We start from the raw sequence: 21,391 nt of genomic DNA on the forward strand, positions 1-21,391 counted from the left end.
GATACCAAAGTTAGCATTTCAAGTTGTGCTTGTGTAAATATATACCGGTCAGCCACAACATTATGACCAACTGCCTAATATTGTGTAGGTCCCCTTTTGCCGCCGAAACACTCCTGACCCGTCAAGGCGTGGACTCCACTAGACCTCTGAAGGTGTGCTGTGGTATCTGGCACCAATGCGTTAGCAGCAGATCCTTTAAGTCCTCTAAGTTGTGAGGCGGGGCCTCCATGGATCATACTTGTTTGTCCAGCACATCCCACAGATGCACGATTGGATTGAGATCTGGGGAATTTGGAGGCCATGTCAACACCTTGAACTCGGTGTTGTGTTTCTCAAACCATTCCTGAACAATTCTTGCTATGTGGCCAGGAGTTAGCATGGGCACCCTGACTAGTCTGCGGCTACGCAGCCCCATGCGCATCAAACTACAAAGCCCTGTGTGACACCTTTCTATAAGAACCAGCATGAACCTTTTCAGCTATTTGAGCTACGGTAGTTCGTCTGTTGGATCGGACCACACAGGCCAGCCTTCGCTAACCACGTGCATCAGTGAGCCTTGGCCGCCCACGACCCTCTCCCCGGTTCACCGCTTTTATCTTCCTTGGACCACTCTTTGATAGGTGCTGACCACTGCAGACCTGGAACACCCCACAAGAGCTGCAGTTTGGAGATGCTCTGACCCAGTAGACTAGCCATCACGAAGTGGCCCTTGTCAAAGCCGCTCAAATCCTTACCTTGCCCATTTTTCCTGCTACTAACTTGTCAACTTTGAGGACAAAAATGTTCACTTTCATGCCTGATACATCTCACCCACTGACAGCTACCATGATAACGAGACAATCAGTGATTCACTTCACCTGTCAGTGGTCTTAATCGGTGTAGTTCTAAAGAGCTTTTCATGTCATGTTTGATATGCTTTTGTTTCTTATTTTACGCGTGACGTGTTAATATTGGGTCCAGTCTTGTACGATTGATACTTTACAGGTTGTGCACAGTTAGTGCATGCAGCACACCCAATTGTGTCTCCATATTCCTTCGTCTTCCAAAGGTGTCACGTTTGGTCTGCTGCAGCCACTGAGCAAGCCGTGATGGTCCAATTACAATTTGTATGTGTCTTTCACATAGCGGGTGTCCCAATTTTAGTACGCATATTAGATGTAGTATATAAGGAGATGGTCAACCAATCACTTTGAGTTTTGGGTATTATACGAATTAAGGTGCGTTATGCGCCTAATACAATTTCATTGCGACTGCCTTTGTTCATGGTTTCTCTGAAGATATGTTTTTGTATTGATTTGTTTCATTATCAGTACGTATTGATTAGGTTATTATTTAGCATGTCAAGTTACTGGTTCTCCTCGTACGTATCTTACACACTAAGGCAGTGAATACACTGAGCTAGTTGGATTGATACGGCTATTAACTGTTCATAGACGCTTTCGAACTAGGTCAACTGGAGGTCTCTGAATCATTATTTCAGTTGGGCTTTCAATGCTCCCTAGTTTTACCGTAGCCTCTGGGGGTCCATTTGTGTACTGTGACGGTGGTTTATTCCATATCCACAAAATAAAATTAACAGCTGTTTAGTGTATAAGCTTGTCTTGAGATCGGTGCCCTGATCAAGCATAGGAATGATTCTCACCTACGTCGGAGATATATGTCATTGACCGTTTAGCGCAGGATGTTACAGGTAACAATATATGTACTTTTCTTTGTTGGAGTCAGATATTAATAAGTAAATCTCCCTGCCATCAAATTGTCTTCCTGTCGGGGATGAGCAAACTCAAACGTCTCCGTCCTACATAGCTAAGACTCCTCGGTCAAGTGGAGGGGTATCCTGCTTGAAGAACAGGCCATGATGCAACTCCCTGCGTATTGTAGAAAACTTACCATACAGTGAACGCCCACTTCAGATCTGACACACGTGGGCATGGGACAATGTGAGGATCTGGAGATGGAGCTGACTGTAGAGGGCCAGCGCTGGCTCCGTCACCCACCAGAGAGAGCCTCATCTGAGCCGGCTGCCAGGCTGGGTGGGGAGACCCTTGACCTCCAGCACAGCCACACTCTGGTCTGGTGGGGTAGGGTGCTGAGGAGGATCTGAGCACGGCTTGGTAGACAGACAGATAGGCAGGCAGACAGACAGACAGACAGACAGACAGACAGACAGGCAGGCAGGCAGGCAGGCAGATAGATAGGCAGGAAGACAGGCAGGCAGGCAGGCAAAGATCATGTCCCAGCTCTGGGCTCCACAATCCCACCACATATTACACTACTGATCAGATAGAGGGAAGAAATCCAGGGCATTGCAGAGAGGGAGGGAGGGTGGGGGAGGAGGAGAGTTGAAAAGTTGCTCTTTTCCCGTTATCTTGTTTCCCGGAGACTTGAGAGTTGAATCTCAACCGTGCGCCGGAACGGCATACTGTTCTTTAGTCACATTTCTTAAAGGTTACACTCCACCTGCAACGAGGATGCTAACAAGCTGGGAGCGGGCCAGTCAATACGAAGCGATGTTGCCATGTATGTATTCATTAAGGACTTGTAATATATGCATGACCCTGCACCCTGCTCCTCTCAAGTGGCCTAGCCCAGATAGCTGTTCCGGACCTGGGCCTTGAGACTCCTACACTCCCCCTGTTCCTCCAGGGGACTGGGGTGGACCTTGGGGAACCTCTCTCTCTCCATCTCTACCTCTCTCCCTGTCAAGTCTTTTTGGAGCACTGTTATGCCTTATCCCAGACCTTAATTATGGCCTTCATTGATTTTCTTGTGTGTGTGTGTTTCTTTCTGCCTGTGTGTGTGTGTGTGTGTGTGTATCCCTGCCCTGCTCACTAGATAATTATGCAGTCTTCAGACAGGAAGTCAAGGATCATCAGCTCCCCCCATGTCCCAAAGTAACCTTCACCTCTTTCTCCTCCTCTTCCCACTCCCCTCCATCTCTCCCTCCCTCCCTTCCTCCCTAGCCAGACCACACTCCCCTTCCTCACCTGAAACCTTGCATCTTAGCTTAGCGTGAAGAAAAACTCAATTTCCCACCAAGGAGCGCTGCACACATGCAGATGACTGTGTTTTCTTTTAGCACAAAGTGCTTCATCACCGCTGGGTCCTCCTGCCAGCAGTCGTGGCAGTAATGTATGTGATGCTCAGGGGAAGGCAGAAGCTAAATTCCTGTACGGGAGGGGTGGGGGGGGTGGGGCAACAGCTATCTTCCCTCAGCTGCAGTCTTTATGCTTGTGGAACCCCTGGTGTTGTGTTGATGGGAAGGGAGAAAACAGGGTAGGGCTGGGTATGTTGAGCCTATAGAGAATCACAGGCGTGTTGTGTGTGTGTGTGTGTGTATATGTGGGGAGGGGGTGGATGAGGGTGTGTTTGGATGAGCAGTCGTTATGTAAACAAGCCTTCTGCAGCGGTGTTGCCACGGTAGCTCTCGACTGAATCCTGCCCGCAGGCTTTCAATATTTGAGGATTCGGAGGAAAACCGAGAGAGAGAGAGACTGCCCCGTGAACTTCTAACTCTGCTTCTCTACCTCCCTCTCCTCTTCATCCCTCTGTTTGTCCTCTCTCCTAGTGGAAGTGTGTGTTCCCCATGCATTCGAAAGGCAGGGATGAGAAGAAAATATCAACACACACACACACGCAGGTCTCCTATAGTTGATGTGGTTGTGGGTGATAAACCTTGCCCACACACTCCTGGATGAAGACTACAGGATTGTTGACCTCATGTTGTTTTCTTTCTGTGTGTTTCTGTTTGTGCAGGAGCACCAGGAGAACCTCTTGGGTGGAACCATGCAGAACGCCATGGCTCTCCTCTCCAACCTGACAGCCCACTCAGACACAGACCTCCGGCCTCTCTACCAGCTAGGTAACGCTCTCCTCTCCTTTTCTCCTCTCTTCCCCTCTTCTTCTCTTGTTCCCTTTTTTCTCCTCTGTTCTCCTTTCTTTTCCCTCTCCACTCGAGTCTTCTCCTCATATCCTTTCTTTTTCTGCCTCTCTTCTCTCTCCTCCTCTCCTCCTCTCCCCTCTTCTTCTCCTCCCTCCTCTCTCCTCCTCTCTCTCCTCCTCTCCCTTCTTCTCCTCCCTTCTCTCTCCTCCTCTCCTCTCCTCCTGCCTTCTCCCAGCTCTCTCATGTTTGAGTCATGACTTCACAAACAGACCTGACATTCCACATGCTCCGCAGAGAAGTTTGCAGACAGCTCCTCTCCGGTCTGCCCACTGTTTTCTGGGCTGTGTGTGTGTGTGTTTTCTGTTAGCAAATAGTCTGAAAAATGCTAAAAACATGAAGGCACTTCTATTGTGATCCATGCCACACGGCGGCTCCTAAGATGAGGGGGCTCCACTTGTACACACTGTGTAGGAACTGGCCTGACCTCGGGAAAGATAGGAAGGGGGGAGGAAAGCTAGAGAGGGAGGAAAAGGAATAGGAAGGGGGGGGGAGAGACAGCCTCAGTGGGTTCTTGGAGGTAGTAAACTCTGTTGATGTGGGTAACCGTATTCCGTCTCATGTTGCATCACGCCCCCGCATGCCCTCCATGAATTATGGGTGTGTGTGTCAGAGCGCTCCGAGCTCCAGCCATTTAATTGGTCCAGAACAGGATATCCTGATTCTTAAACAATCAGGTCCCCCGTCCCCCCCGATTTTGCGGCGTCCTCTCCGGAACTAGCTCTGGACTTGAATGACTTCCTCCCTCCTCTGCTTCCCCCACCCCCTTCCTGCCTTCCTACTGTGTGTGCGTGTGTGTGTGTGGAGGCAGGGGGGGGGGATTCATCTCTACGAGGTACTTCATGAAGTCAGCATCATTATGCGCCGATGAGCTCGTCTCCTTTCTCAGGGAAATGTTGACCCAGCACTAAATATAACCCCTGCAATTAGGTCTCTCTCTTCTCTCTCCCTCCCTCTTTATCTTCCTCCTCTCCCGACCTCTCTCTCTCGCTGTCCACAATGCTGGGTTAAAGCCCTCTCCATGCAAATGCAGTGTGTGTGTGTGTGTGTGTGGGGGGGGGGGGGGTTGCATGGGACAGGGTGGAATACAGGTAGGTAGGGATGGTGGTTGGGGCGGAGGAAGGGAGGCAGGGAGAGGGGGGGGTGAGTCAGGTGGGAGGCCGCGGAGGACAGCAGGGGGGAGAGGGGGGTAAGTGGGTATAATTGGCTCTTTTAGGTGTGACTGCGAGAGAGCAGAGATGAGGATGCTGCGTGGCAGGGAGAGGGAGGAAAAAGGATGAGATGAGGTTTATAATTGGCCAGATTTCCCTCAGCCCGAGATAAGAGCCCCTTGGGAGTGGAGCAAAAGGAGGAGAGGAGGAGGAGGAGGCGAGGCAGAGGCTGAGACGCTGCTAAGAGGAGGAGGCTGAGGACAGCCGTCTCTGGGATGCTAATAACCTTTTGTGTTTCTCTATCTCTTCCTCACTCTCTCTCTCTCTTTCTAGCACTTTCTTTCTCTTCCCTCTGTCTTGCTCTTAATTCTTTCTCGCTCCATTTTTCTCTCGCTCCCCTCTTTTTTTCTTTCTCTCTCCCCTCTCTCTCTCTCTCTCGCTCTCTCGCTCTCATATTACACTAGCCAGTATTCACTAGCCAGGGCCTGACTTAGACACAGACTCGAAGAGCCCTGGATGATGCATGAGCTGACACGATCATGGTTTTAATCAGGTTTTCCTAAACTAGGTCGCCATTGTTTTGCACAAACATACTTGTCTCCGCTGGCTCTATAACTGCCACCACACCCCGGGCTGGCATGATGCAGGATATTGAACGGGCCTGGCAGGATCGTCGTGGTTCTCATCACGATGCTGTAGCCGAGACACCAAGCAGCCGTTGTCTGACTGAAGATATCCAGCTGTAATTTGATTGTCTCCACTCGCTCCTTCGCATAGGGCTTAAGTTTTTCCTCAGTGGAAATCTGGCCCATTTCCACCACTCTCCTGGTGCCAGAGTTTCTGGGTCTGGCTGTGTGGTCCATTCACCAGAGTCGTGTGTGTGTGTGTATGTGTGTGGCTGCTTGAATCTGCGTGTGCATATTTATCCCTGACTGCCTTTCTGTGTGTTCATGTTCAGTTATCTCTAGTAAGGCAGAGACAGGCACACGACTGAAAGGCTACTGTGTGACTGATCAACGACCAAACAACAGTGTCTCTGGTCAGCTACTCAAAGCTCCTACAACTCTACCCAGCTGCTATGCGGACATGTATTCCTACTGAGTTGGTCTCTACTATTTCTCCTATGACATTACTATCTTCGAGGGATTTCTGGGAATTGTGTGGCTTACCAAGTGAGGACAGCAATCAGCCATATGTTAGAATGCCGTATTCGAACTAACTTGAGGGAGATGGTGTGTGTATCTCTGGATAAGAGCGTCTGCTAAAAATGACTAAATGTGTATGGTTTGACAGGGACTATTGTGTGTGTGTGTCTGTCATTGATTGTTGTGTTGCTCCTCACAGCCTCCCAGACGGTAGGTGTTCCTCTGCAGGGTTTATTGATTCGACATTAGCAGTGTCCAAGTTAGTGCTCCTTTCATCAGCCTCTGCACATTCACACACACGCTCGCTGAAGACCACCGATCGATGCTGTTTTTACACGTGCACGTAATATATATATATATAAATATATATACGCAGTACGGTGTCGCGTATGTGTGTGTGTCTGCGTGTGACTTTTGTCAAATGGCCATGAAATGAGCCTTTAACCATGCATCACGCACCACGGTTCAACCACCCAACAGTGTTATCCACACAAGATGGATCCTTCCAGCTGTAAGAAGCAGCCGGTGCCTTCTACAGAAAGTGTCCCCCGACTAGACCTGTCTGTCTAATGGGAGGGGTAGAGAGAGGTAGAGAGAGAGAGGTAGAGAGAGGTAGAGAGAGAGAGAGAGGTAGAGAGAGAGAGAGGTAGAGAGAGAGAGGTAGAGAGAGAGAGGTAGAGAGAGAGAGAGAGGTTGTGAGAGAGAGACTGAGAGACAGACAAGGGTTCTCAGACCACAGTTCAACTCGCAGCCCTGATCCGAGGTGACGGGTGAGAGAGACGAGAGGCCGGCGAGCTCTGAAGGCTCAAACGGCCTCCGCCGTGTGAGAGCGTCTGATTATTCAGAACCATCTCAATATTTCAACAAGCGCAAGAAAAGGAAGGAGACGGGTGGAGGCAAAGGTTTCCCGTCTTCTGAAAGAGATCCTATCTCCGCACCTCTCAGTAATTGGAACGGAGGAACGACCCGATCTGTATCTCAATGATATTAAAGGAGAACAATGTCTGGAGGAGCCACGTATGAAAAGACTCAGTCTTGCATATTTTTTTTTTCAAATGTTTTTTATGGGGACATCATAATTTTTTATTCTTCCGTATTCTGCCCTCTGCATAGTCTACATTTCTATGGCCTGACTTGCAGATAGGACCCCCACACCCCACCCCCCCCACCCCCTCAAAAAAAAGAAAAAAGAAAGCTATGGCTGTATGAAGGTGGAAAGCACTTCCACTGAAGGTTTAAGTCAGTTCATGTGCGTGTTAAACGTAAGGAAGTGCAATATCATGTTAGGCTGGAGGAGCAGTATTGATGCTTTGTAAAACACAAGTTTGTACTTAACTAGGCATGTCATTCACTGTAGAGCCCTATGTATTAATGACGGCAAAGGACAAAGAACAGGGCCTGAATGGAACCTTTTTTATGTATCTGCCAAAATTAACCGTTACTTTTTCCAGGACCTTGTTGTAAAATATTTCAACCAGCACTTTGTTTACTTATATATCCACTTGTGCACTTTGTCTTATCTGTCATGGTTAATGTCATGGCCTTGTTTGGTGAACAGTCATTTTGTAATTCTTGTACTGTAATGTTTTTCAGCTATTGGTGTGTTTGTGGTGAGCATGTAGACCTTCAACCCAGTTGCTGGAGAGCTACCTTCCTGTAGGTTTATGCTCCAACATTAATCCAGCACACCTAATTCTAATAATTAGCTGGTTGATGTGTTAAATCGGGTTAGTTACAACCGTGTTTGGAGCAAAAACCTACAGGCAGGTAGTTCACAGCGAACAGGGTGTCTGTCTGTGCTCGGTTGGCCAGGTCTGATGGAGGTGGTGAGCGTGATGAGGATGGTGCTCAATCTATGCTCTGTTGGCCAGGTCTGGTGGAGGTGGTGGTGAGAGTGCTCTCTGATGCTGCTCTGCAGTACCTAGAGAGGGACGAACGCCCGGGGAGGAAGAACGTGCAGGCGATCCTGCTGTCTCTGCTGGAACTCCTCCACAACCTCCTGAGGAACATCTCCACAGTGGTGCGTCTGGCCCTGCAGGTAAGACCTTCTAGAACTTACAGTACCACGCTTTCTGTTACTGATATAGCTTGTCAGCTATTTGCTAAATGTTCTTTTTGTGGGCAAACCAGACCATGGCTCTGGACCAGCTCTGGTAGGATATAGCCTGGGACACTTGACTCAGGTGTGGGACCAAGACCTTGACCAGTCAACAATGAACTGTACCCATCTCTTTGTCAGTCCACTAGCCTGCTAACCGTCGCTAGCAGACGTGTGACTTACCTCATCTGATTGGTGTATCTGAATGATGGAAGGTCCGTCCAAGCATCTTGTTAGCGTATAGCGTAGCGTATCTCTGGTTCACCTCACTATACAGTAGGTCCCAGTCAAGGTCCTCCTCTACTAGACCTTACCCATGTCTGGGAGCCAGACCAAGCTAGTACCCCTCCACCTACCGCAGGGGACGGCGGCTCGCGTAGAGCAACATCTATTTGTCCCCCCCTTAACTTATTTGCGGCTGGGTTGACAGCGGCTGGGAGCGCGTGTCTCCTTGAAGTCAATCTTCTGAGTGAGTTTGGAGACCAGGAGCAGGTCCCCAGCCCCAGGGGCCCGCCGCCTCGTCCTCCCCCCGGCCCTCATTATCTGCCGAGGCCTCTTTTGTCCTCAACACACCAGCGAGCTCCCAGGAACCCCCGCCCCCCCCCCCCACCATACATATTTATGACTGGACATGGGGAGAGAGAGAGGGGAGAAGGCAAATGCGCAGCGGAAATCAATTCGCTCAAAGAAAAAAAAATGCAAAGCTCATTAAAAGACTTCGGCACTAAACTCAAATTCATTTGGGTAATAAACCGATAAGGGAGGAGAGTACGTGCGCCGCACTTCCCCAAGTCTCTCTCTCTCGTCTCCATCCTGTCTCTTTCTCATTCGAATACTCTCTCACTTCTACGCTTTCTCTCACTCTTTTTCTGTCTGCGATCCCCTCTCTCTCTCTTTCACTCTCTCTCTCTCACTCATTTTCTTTTTCACACTAGCTGTTCCTCTCCCTTTTTTTCTCGCACCCTCCCTCTCTCACAGCATCCTCAGTGCATCTCTCTTTCTCTCTCCCTCTCTCTCTTTCTCTCAGTCACCCAGCATTAATATTTCAAATAGATGAGGCGGTTAATGGCAAAAGTCCTCCACGTCTTAAATTAAAACAGTGTTGAGAAGAGGCAGACAGTCAGAGTCACCTCACAACAGCCAGACAAGCTGGATAAAGTTTTTTATGCAGACAAAAAAAGACTGAGTTAAAATAAGCCAGCAGGCTCAACGTACGCGTGTGCGTGAGTGAGTGAGTGTGGGAGAGGGACAGGGAGGGAACTCGACAACCCACCAGACAGAATGTCACTTTCAGTTTAGAACAATTCCACTGCCGTCTCGGAAAAAGCGAAAGTTTGCCGTGTTTAGTGGTGTGTTTTCTTCTAACATCTATTTTAATCAGCCGTGCTGACAGAATGACAGATTTGGTCTGGAAAGCGTATCTCACTCGCCAAAGGTTCGGTGTTCATTAAGACTATTAATGCCCTTCTGTTAGTCTGAAGGCAGAAACTCCACAGCCTTCAAGGCCTGAGGAGAGAACACACAAACACACACCCACACTCTCCCGGTCGCACACACACCCAGTCTCTGTTGAGTCCTGTAGTCTCTACGCCCCACTACAACTGTCAGGCTCTGGTACAGCACTCGGGTCACACAATGACAGCCCATCTCTGAGCTCAGCCATTATTAAACACGTGTGATGAAACCCCTGTCTGTCTGTCTGTCTGTCTTCATCCTCTGTACTCTGAAATCCACGCGCCCCTCTCTCTCCCCTGTCTCCGCTGTAATCCGGTGTGGCAGAGCCAAGAACATCACTCTACACACAGTATTATTGTCAATCAAGTGAGTAAATGACCTCAAGCCTTACTCTTCCTGCGTGTGTGTGTGTGTGTGTTTGTGTGTGTGTTCTCTCCTTAGGCCCAGCAGTCCGAAACAGGAGAAGAGACCCGGGCTGCAGAAGAGCTCCTGTTCATCAACAAGCCTTTGACAGACCTGACCAGTCTGCTCATAAACATGGTGAGACGGGTGTGTGTGTGCGCGCGCGTGCGTGCGCCTGTGGTTATTGTGAGAGTATGAGTGTATATAATTAAATGTAGTTCTGTTTGGGTTTGGCTTCAAGCTCGAGGCCCAATATTATTTCATTATAATCTGCAGTTTTCACATCTGGCTGTCTGTATTCGTGAGTAGAAATCTCCAGGAGCCCCCAAACTATCACCTTGCAGTGAGAGGGGGAAAGGGAGAAAGAGAGAGCATGTGGGAGAGGAGAGAGAGAGACAGAATACAATTATCATGTTTCAATCCACGCTAGCGTCGGATCTCGCCACCCCAACCTCGCCTCGGGTACCTCGGAATGCATCCCGCGGAGGACATTCTAGAGGAGGGGAGAAAAACCCAGCCTAGACCCTCAGCAGGATAGGATCAATTCCAACCACCTGAAATATTCAGCAGCCCCTCGTCACTGCCAAGGTCTGCGCTGGACCTCCACCTAACCGCTCTTCTTATGCAACATGATTAAGACGATCGGTTTTAGATTCCTCGTCGATAACGCTCACCCGTCGGACTCGATAAGTCCTGCAGGCGTCTCTGTTTGGTGTGGCCTGAGAGACCGTGAATGGAGATACGGATAGCCATGACTGAAGGTAGATGGGCTCCCAGCATGCTGGGTTGGAGTTAGGTTGTTGCTGTTATGAGCCCTGTCTCCACCGTGAAACAGGCTTAAGCAAGATGAGAGCCTGCGTGTTTGGAGCCCGAGTGCTCGTTTATCTCCAAGTGATTTCTCGTCGCATGTTAACATTGCCTTTCAGTTGAAACTCGATTTGAACACTCCCAGGCACCTGTGATTGAAGACGTGCATTAGGGTGTTGTGCTATTCGCTCAGAAGGCTCACTGTAATAATAAAGTGCGCGCGTGCACACACACACACACACACTGTTGTTAATGTCCCTATAGGATGTCCCACATTCTTTTTAATTTCACATTTAGCTTTTTGTTGATTGGTGTTCTATACTCTAGGCTCTAGTGCAGGGGTGGGCCAATAATTTTTTCGAGGGGCCACATGAGAAACCTGAAATGTGTTGGAGGGCTGCACCAACAATAACTTAAAATTCTGCTCACTATTCATTTTCTCCCATTGTAAAAAGCAGTACATTATATATTTTGATTAGCTGCTACTGGTTTTCAGAAGAATAAGGATATTCTGTAAATATTTATGTAAATATATGAAATTGTGGTGTAAGTCAAATAGGGAAATACTCCTATAGAAGTAATAAACAGTAAAAACAAAAACAATCATTACATCAGTGTTTCATTTTATTTTTAACTAGTTAATCTTAACAAACACTGAAAAGGTGTTTTGCAGTATGTTACAGATATGAAATTGATCAACTTTATACAAAAAGAAATACATGCTTTTTTTTCATTTTACTTGTTCAGTGAGAGAAATCCAGTCTGGCTTGGGCTTGAACAAGTGCATTGAAGTCTGGTTGAGTGTCTGAGGTAGATATGCCAAGGACAGCTGAGAGGTAACTAGCAAACCATCAGCGGCCCGCGGCCACTGAATAAGTCAAGTTCTTGTATTTGTCCGCGTGTTGAGTCCGGTAGTGCCGATTCAAATTGTAATCCTTTAACACAGCGACCTGTTCTCTACAAACTAAGCACACAGCTTTGCCTTTGACTCCAGTAAACAGATACTTAGAAGTCCGTGCCTTGTTAAAAACTCTACATTCTGTATCAACCTTTCTTTTTTTTACCGTGCACGTATATTTTCGAGGGCTAACCAACAGCTAATTCAGTGTCTCCTGTCGGTGAGGCTGCATGAGCGAACATACGTAAATCGCCTGATCACTGTCGTCTTTCAAGACTACAGATGAACTACCGCTCAACACATTTATTTATTTGTAATTTTTGATATACCCCGCGGGCCGGATTGCGGCCCGCCGGCCGTACAATGCCCAGGTCTGCTCTAGTGTATGTGGGTGCATGCATGCATGAGTGTGTTTGAGTGCTGGTCAGTGTCTTTGTGTGTGCCAGTGCAAGTGTGGGTACAGGGTAGAGCCCGACTGATAACTTATTTTTAAGGCCGATATCGAAAAAAACTATTTAAATATTCATTTATCGGCCATTATAAATTATACCGATATCTTGGAAAATGTCTAATATCGGCCCGCCGATAAATCGGTCAGGCTGTAGTACAGCTTAAATTGCGACCATCTTGGTCGCATATGCTCCTGAAGTTGTATCTGTGCGACCTCAAAATATATTTTGGATCATTTGTGCGAGTCATTATAGTCATTATAACTATAATCATTATAGTTTGACCTGTTTTCATTTCTTGACAAAACGCTTGCTAATCTCTAATGTAGCTGGACAAGTTATCCCTTACTATTCAGCATGAGAAAAACAAGGTGTTGCAAAATGGCTGAAATGTGAGACTTGAGAGCCCTGAATTAAACTAAATCTGTACGTTCTAAACTTTAATGCCGATTTTAGATTGGTTAATATTAGCCACTATCTGTTGTCACGTGACAGGGAGCTAACTAGCGCGCAAAATACATCTATAACATAAAGAGTTGTGGTACTTAATATTTTGTGGACAGACCAGGCAAGAAGACAGACCAGGCAGGAAGACAGACAGACCAGACAGGCAGGCAGGCAGACAGACAGACCAGGCAGGAAGACAGACAGACCAGGCAGGAAGACAGACAGACACACAGACCAGGCAGGAAGACAGACAGACCAGGCAGGCAGACAGACCAGGCAGGAAGACAGACAGACAGACCAGGCAGGAAGACAGACAGACCAGGCAGACAGACAGACAGACAGACAGACAGACAGACCAGGCAGGAAGACAGACAGACAGACAGACAGACCAGGCAGGAAGACAGACAGACCAGGCAGGAAGACACACAGACCAGGCAGGCAGGAAGACGGACAGCCTGGTGAACAGCAGCAATCTGGGCTCTGGTTTCTGAAACTCTTGAGCTGTCTGTTAGCAGAGCACCACAGTGATCCTGCCCCCTGCCCAGCTGACCTGGCCAAGTCAACACAGCCCAGGGCCCCATAGCACTGTGTCTGTGCATCTCACCAGCATGCTCTGATCCTAGTGTCCAAATGGCTCAATGTCCAAACTGGACTCCCCCAGCCCAGAGTCCTTAACCAAGCCCTAGCAGCACGGCCAAGTTCTAAATCCCTCTGAACCACAAGACAGGGTACTCGTTACATTTCCCCCTGGTGCCTGTTCCTCCTGCTGCTATCCTCTGTGTCCTGTCTCTGCCCCACCACACACACACACTGACTGCCAGCCTGGTCCAACAAAAACCCAGCAAGGAGAGCCATGCCAGGGAGACAAATAGCCGCTCCGAAGGTCAGAGCCTTCTTGTAGAGTCTAAACCTCAGCCCCAGCCTCAGCCCCAGTCTAAACCTCAGCCCCAGTCTAAACCTCAGCCCCAGCCTCAGCCCCAGTCTAAACCTCAGCCCCAGCCTCAGCCCCAGTCTAAACCTCAGCCCCAGTCTCAGCCGTTCTTCAAGCCCCAGAGTCAGGAGCCTCAGTCTTACTTTCAGCCCCAGCCTCAGCTTATCTCTGAAACAGCTTTCTGTTTCCCCCTGTCCTTGTTTACCTTTCTACTACATCTATTAAGAGCCAGATAGAATGCAGTGGAATTACATAACCCTCAGTTTCTTCAGCTATGACAGCCAACACACACATTTATGCAAATACGATTATCATCTTTTTCTAGAGCTCTCAAACTGACAGTGTGCATTTTCACTGGAGCTGTGTGGTACATTAACTAACGTTTACACAACCTAATGATGAAGACTGGTGCTTGCAGTATTTGTGTTACATTATGTAGCCCCGCGCCAACACATCGAAGCACCACCACTCGTCTGTTTTGGCAGAGCTCGCTCCTCTCTGGGAACCTTAACCAACGATGACAACTCAATAGGCAGGGAAAGGCTCCGAGCTGTGCGTTTGCTCCAAACGTCCACGTTTTGTGCGTGCGTGTGTCAGTTGGGGGGGGGGGGGGGGGGGGTCATTAGAGGGCAGCGCTGCCACACGTCGTCTTTTCGCTCTCGCTCCCCCTCTCTCTCTCTATAATCCTCCCATCCTCCCCCTGTCAGATTCATGGCATCTCATCTCTTTCTCCCCTCAAGCACCCAGCCACCACTGTTGAGTAAACATGGGGGTCTTAGAAATCCGGCTAAGCAGGTGTTAACTCGTGCCTGTTTTGACCAGCTATTGGCACGTGAACAATACCCCCGGCCAAAGCAGCACCACCACCACACTATAGGCCCATTCAGCGGTGGGCGGGGCCGGGTAGAATGTGCGGGTGGGGGGGCGGGGTCTCTGGGGAGATGGTTGAGGTCGGAGTCACTGGGTGGGGGGTGGGGGTTTGGAGTTGTGGGCGGGGATGACAAAGAGGGAGGCTGGATTAGGCGTCTCCGTGCCCCGCCCTCTTTGCCCCCCCCTGGGATTAGGCCGAGCAGAGGAGGGATGGAAGAGGGGAGGGGAGAGTAGGATCAGGGTTAGAGGTGGGAGAGGAGGGGGGCAAATTGAGCCAGGCTGTACCTATTCCAACGCTTTTAGTCAAATCGATGGGAGTAAGGGAGAGAAATGGAGGGATTGAAGGAAGAGTAGGTTGGGGCTAGGGAAAGAGAAGGAGGGAGAGGGAGGGATGGAGAGTGTATCATTATTGTACTGCTCTGATGGGTCTCTATTGAAGGGGTTTGCCTCTAACCCAGAGTGTCTCTCTACCTGATTATCTTCAAAGACCCCAGCCTCGACACAGGATCCACTCAGCCCAACCCCGATACACACACACACACACTTTCTCGCTCATCAATTTACACACATACACACACACATGCTTGCACACACACATACAATTATCACACTGACTATCCACACTCGATTGTCAACATGACATACACACAAAGAGTCCAGCATCCATCTCTCACTCAGACACACATACACACACATATTTAAACACACACATGTACAACCACCAAATCCTCACTCCTTCTCTCTTCCTACCAGAACAGTTCATACAGACCAAACCACACCTATTTGAATTTGCCATTGCTTTATTTGTTCAATCATTGGGACAGTTGTAGGGTACTGTATATGATCCTCACTCAGATCAAAAGCTTGACTGACCTGGAACCCAGAAGGATTTACAACTACAACCAGCTCATTCCACTGTACAGCCTTAAACAGCTTGGAAATCTATACAAAATCAAATACGAAATAACATTACGGACATTTTTGTCTTATGGAAATACGATTAAGTCACATTTTTGAAAACGCCTAAGGGCAAGGGATCTGTTTTAGTCCGATATGGTTCCGGGAGCCTGTTTGTCTTCAGGGAAGAGAGGAGATACTGGCAAGCAACCAGACAGGCAGACAGATAGACAGACAGGCAGACAGACAGGCAGACAGATAGACAGGCAGAAAGACATGCAGACAGTCAGTCAGGTAGATTTACTGACGACAGCCGAGGTGATGAATACGCTCGCCACCGATGAAGCCGTCAATCAGACTTCTGTGTCCCTGCCCTCCGTCCCCCTCTCTCCGTCTGTCTCTGCGTCGCTCTGGAGAGGAGGGCAGAGATGAACAGGGGACGTCAGTGGAGTGATGGAGGGTTCCCATTCTCAGGGGAAAAGAATCACTAGAGAGTCAAAGGGGAGGGGGGGAGCGTGTGTGTGTGTTGTTTTCCACATGTTGGTTTGTGTGTGCCTTACCGCCGTGTTACTGACGTGTGTGTGCGTCTCCCCCTCCCCCCAGCTGCCCGGTGAGGAGCAGGAGGTGTACGAGGAGGCCAGTCATTGTGCGTCCCTGCTGGTGCAGCTGTACGGTGGGGACGCCCCGGCCTGCCTCAGCCCCGCCACCCTGCGGAGCCTGGCCCTCAGCCTGCAGCGCCGCGCCCAGCCCCGACAGCTCCGCCTTCTGCTGCGGCTCCTCAAACGCCTGGTGGGTGATGAGCGCTCGGGCCAGGACAGGAGGGGGAGGGCCCTTCTTCCCCTTGTTCTGCCTGATTTCCTTTTCCCATTCTGTTTCTCTCCGTATCTGCTTTTCGCTCCTCCGGTATTTTGTGTGTCTGTGTGTGCGTGCGTGCTGCTGCTGCTGCTGTGTGAGTGATTCAGTTGTGCCCTGAAGGAGAGACAGGACAGGTGACCTCCTGTCTGACCTCTTGTCTGCCTCTTCCTCCCTCTCTCTCTCTCTTCACGCCTCTCCTTCCCCTCCCTCCCTTCTGTCTGGGGAAACAGGAGAGTCAGTCTACACCAGTCCTGTATAAATGATTGATAGACACGAGGACCATTTAAGAGGCACTATCACAGTGTGGTCCAGTACCATATAGGAAGCACTGCTGTGTGGTGTTTACTATACAAGCATCCAGGAAGATTGGACGTCCTCTTAAAGTGGCTTAGTCAGATCTAAGAAGCATGCATCACTGTTGAGAGGCAGTATAAAAGACATCTTATTTAACATATGATCAAGTCCTATCCTAGGATTAAGCCTCAGATAAGATGTTTGAATGGTTGTAGAATCCACAAGGTCTAAATCGCACAGATATTTATATAGCTTCAAATTGTGTTGGGTTGCCATGATCATATCTGGCCTGGGTTTAAGTTTATAGCGCTGGTTTAGGTGAATATATAGACGTGCCTCCGAATCTGGGAGCTGATCAAATGCACTGGATGACAGAGGCAGGAGAATATGGGTTTTGATAGCAGTATGAAAGCAATTAGTTTGAAAATATGAGATTTTCAAAGGAGCCTCTGGCTCCGGAGTGCTTTTATGATATTAGACTGTTTCCATGGCAACTCCTAACCATTGTTGGAAGTGGCTGTGAGACCAGAGGAACGAAAAAGATCAGACCCATACCCGACTGGTCTCTCTGAGCTTGAGAGAGGAAAGGTGTTCGTGTGATGTGCACAAATCCATCTGTGTGCGTGTGTGTGTGCACGTGTGTGTGGTGAATCATTGTGTGTGGAATGGACGTATGGTGTGTGTGAGGTATGCACATCTTAGTGTTTGGAGTCCAGGTCTGTGTTGGTGTGCGTGTGTGGCCGTGTGCGTGTGCGTATGTGTGTATGTGTGTGCACCTTTGTGGAGTGGAGTACCTCCTCTGAGAGGCTAACTGTCAGCTAGCAGGCAGTGGACAGACAGGCAGGCGAGGATGAGGAGTGAGGAAGCTCTCTGACTGTCCGAGCACAGGAGTCCCTCAGACCTTTCACCTCATTACTGTGGCAAACTACACACACACACACACTTCTTTGCCTCTTTCCCTCTCCCAACACTCAATTGTTCTCTCTCCTTCACCTAGCTCTCTGTCTGTGCCATTCTCACTTTCTTTCACTCCGTCTCCCACATCCTTCTATCTCTCCCCCACTGGCAGCACCAGGATTAATTAATGACTGTGTCTGTTTGTGTGTGTGTGTCCTGGTCAGGTGTGTGTGACATGGTCAGACAGCAGCAGTCACTTTCTGGCTCCACATCAACGGCAAACCACACCAGACTCAGACAGAGCAAATTATATTAAGCCTACTAACCAACTTTAACCAAACCTACCAACACAACCACACCAAACTATATTGACCCGACCTACCAGTATTTAGCACACCAACCAAAACAGACACAGCAGCCTATATGACCTACGCCAACCAAAGCTTATCACAACAACCAATATTATCCACTAACCTTAACCCAACCAGTATTAACTACACCAACTAATACCGACCTTAACCCAACCAGTATTAACTATACCAACTAATACCGACCTTAACCCAACCAGTATTAACTACACCAACTAATACTGACCTTAACCCAACCAGTATTAACCACATCAACAATTGCTAACCTTATCCCAACCAATCTTAACCATACCAACCGATATTAACCGTGTCAACTAATGTGTACCACTTAAACCAGGATTAACCACAGTACCAAAAGCTAACCACACTAGCTCGTTAGTAAGCAGTACTTGGCACATTAGACTGAGCCTCCAGACAGCGCCTCAGGCACACAGCTACCCTGAGAGACAAGCTGGTCTGTAATGTCAGGTCCCATGAAATATTCCTATTCAATGTCCGGCAAAAAAAGGAGAAATTGGATTCTAGTCATTTCTCAATTGATTGAGAATATATATTTAAAAAACAAGTTTTTCATTTCAAAAGTTTTTTCCCCCCAACTCATGGATTGGAATTTCAAATGAATTGCAGCAGAATTGACCTCAACCCCTCCGACCAATCCCCTTCTCCACTCTCTCTGATGTATTGTTGGTTTCCAGAAGATTCCCCAGGGTTCTTTCTTTCTCTCTGGCTCCTCTCTCTCAATCACTCAGCAAGCCTCGCTCTCGCTTTCTGTCTCCACACAGTGGAGTTCAATTCACATGAACCAAACAGATACACTGGATCTTAAATGGCCTGTAGGGAGGCAGCCCAAGGGTTCCCATTGGACCTGGCCATAGTTTTACCACAGCAAACAACACCAACAGTAAACCGTCAGCACCAAATACACAAACAAAACCAGTTGCATCCAGTATTATTGTTTCAAGTCCCTGTAAAGGAAGTTTTTCTGCAAAGTATTGCTTAAACATGTTACAAAGACTGTGAACTATACAGTACTGGATTGTGGAGTTAAACGGTTCAACAGTTTTTCAAAATTGTCGTGTTCAGGATTGGTTGAGCGGGGCTGAAATCAAAACTTGAATGGAAGCACTGAGCATGGCCCCTCCCCTAACGCTATAGTAACGAGAGCGCATTAGCATCAGTTTTCGCCAGCTCAATCCTGAGTTGCTGTCTTTTCAGCCTACAGTTTGCTAGTTCGTTATGCCTTTGTCCTTGGATGCGAGAATTTAGGGTAAGGGAGATAAAAAAATACTATTCTGTTGCAGACCGAGAAGGATTCTTGGGTAGCCGGTCAATGTCTTCGGAATTGGATTCTGGCTCTGAGCTCCAATTTATATGGCTGTGTAAATCCAATCCTGCTAAAGGGAGAATCCATTTTCGTTGTAGCAGTATTTGACAGTCGAGAGAGGCACAGCTTTCCCGTGAGTGGGCGTGGTTTCAGCCCCTCTGTGGACACGCCCCCAGTGTTTGAGATCTGATACAATTGCTTATTTTTTCAAGATTTTGATAACTTATTCTACTTATTTTTTTCAATCATTAAGATTTGTCTGGGTGGTAGTAACACATTTTCTGTGGTGTGACAAACTCAGAACACATATTTTATCATCACTTTACAGGGACTTTAATTATTTAATGCCCACTCACATCAATTAGTCTAATTGAGACCATTTGTACTATATTATGTAATTCAAGAGATATTTTATGTGAATCTAGTATTATTTTTGATGTATGATTGACTACAAAGTAATTACACTGCCATGTTGAGAAACAACATTGTAGTTACGAAGGAGCGATACAATATTTGGCCCCTCTGTGACATAACTTGTAAAATGGGCTCAACAACCCCCCCACCCTTTTCAAACCCAGCTCTGTGTGTGTTGAGTGGATGTTTTGGATCCAGGCTGCAAGCATCGATTGTTTCAACCAGGTGTGATTGGCTTGACAAAGTGAGTAATCACCTGTATAAACAGGCTGCAACTCGAAAGAGAGAGAGCGAGCCTTTAGGCTAAACACGCAGAGCGCTCCAATCTCTATCTGTCTTCACCTGCTGTCTATCCCAGAGGCAGCTCACGTACTTCGGCCACGCTAGCTAGCGAGGTAACGTAGGATGAAATGCCAGTGTGCAGGCTAGAGGGTGCTTCGGCAGAAACATCGATCGGTGTAGATTGTAGCTGGACCGGTCGCTAACACCCTTAAGCATGACGGGAAGGGATCATTGTCCTTGTAGCTGGAGTGCCGTCATGAAGACCTAATTTCACACACACAATCTGAAAGGAAGATGTGCAAATAGATGTTTCTTTGTGCCATCGATTGAGTCTGCTGTGTGGCATAGAAAACACAATGGGGCATTGTGATAACAATTAATTATCTTAAAAAACATTAACACAAGCAATATCCAAAACTCACGCAGAATTTGAGCTAGCCAGTCTTTGACTGAGTGTGGCGGTCCTACTGTGTGTGTTGGCATCCGTGTGTGTGTGTGGGGGGGGGGGCATCCGTGAGTGTGTGGGGGGGGGGGCATCCGTGAGTGTGTGTGTGTTTCTCTCTGTAGACGATAAATCCAGTTAAGAGTATTTGCTTCAGCTCCTGGCCTTCCCTCCCTGCCTGACTCCTGGAAGCTGGCTGCCTGCTGTTAATATTGTAGAGGAGGCCCAAGGCTAATTTCTCATCAGACACGTTATTGTATCTTCGCTACTCACCTCACTCGCTGAAAGGTTATTAAGTATTAACAGGCCACGCTCTCTGGACACTAGGTGGACTGGGGTAGACAGATCTAGTACTCCCTCACTCCTCCTCCTCTCCTTGGCTCAGCTAATGAGTGCAGTGGTTCTACCTTGGTGAATAAAATATACCGCCTCACCTTCCCAAATGTTGGTTACTGTTACTGCTGTTTGCAAATAATATCAGATTATTTTGGGTGTGCTTGACTAAACTCCAATGCCACTCAACTATTCAGTGGCAGCTGTGGTTCAAATCAAGTGTACCTCTAGTACTCTCCAATATTTGACAGTAAGTGATCTGTTATTAGTCTAGGTCTGATGTGTACTTACTTATGAGTCTGCGTGTGTGTGTGCTTGTTAATCCTGACTAAACCTCGTGGTCTTGCGAGCTGCTGCCGTTGTCTGCGGTCCTCCCTCCCCTCCTCTGCTCCTCCACCCGCTAGCATCTCATCACCCTCTCCGAGGCTCGTCAGTTAGCATGTATATATCTGAGCTCCGGCTCTCCTTCACAGTTACAGTACCTCGAAATCCCTCCATCTTCCTTTTTAATACACTCATGATCAGAGCGCGCATCTGTGTTAGCGTGAACACTACTGCCAATTAGATGGATCGTTAGTGAGGTGCATTATTAGCCCGTGACTGACAACAGAGAGGCAGGCACCAGTTGCTGTTGTTGTTGACAACAGCATCTCCCCCCCCATCCCTCCGTCTAGTGTTTACCTGTTCTGTCT

General features: G+C 48.2%; 1 protein-coding gene across 1 annotated transcript in view; it reads left to right on the forward strand.

The window, feature by feature from the left end:
* ulk4 (unc-51 like kinase 4) overlaps positions 1-21,391 on the forward strand; it is a 72,711-nt gene that overhangs the window by 41,909 nt on the left and 9,411 nt on the right. Inside the window, 4 exon segments of the mRNA XM_067238682.1 lie at positions 3,757-3,862; positions 8,108-8,274; positions 10,231-10,329; positions 16,094-16,279. Coding sequence (XP_067094783.1) covers positions 3,757-3,862; positions 8,108-8,274; positions 10,231-10,329; positions 16,094-16,279 — 558 coding nt within the window.

The sequence above is a fragment of the Osmerus mordax genome, chromosome 6 (assembly GCF_038355195.1).
Source record: "Osmerus mordax isolate fOsmMor3 chromosome 6, fOsmMor3.pri, whole genome shotgun sequence".
In the NCBI taxonomy this organism is placed as follows: domain Eukaryota; kingdom Metazoa; phylum Chordata; class Actinopteri; order Osmeriformes; family Osmeridae; genus Osmerus; species Osmerus mordax.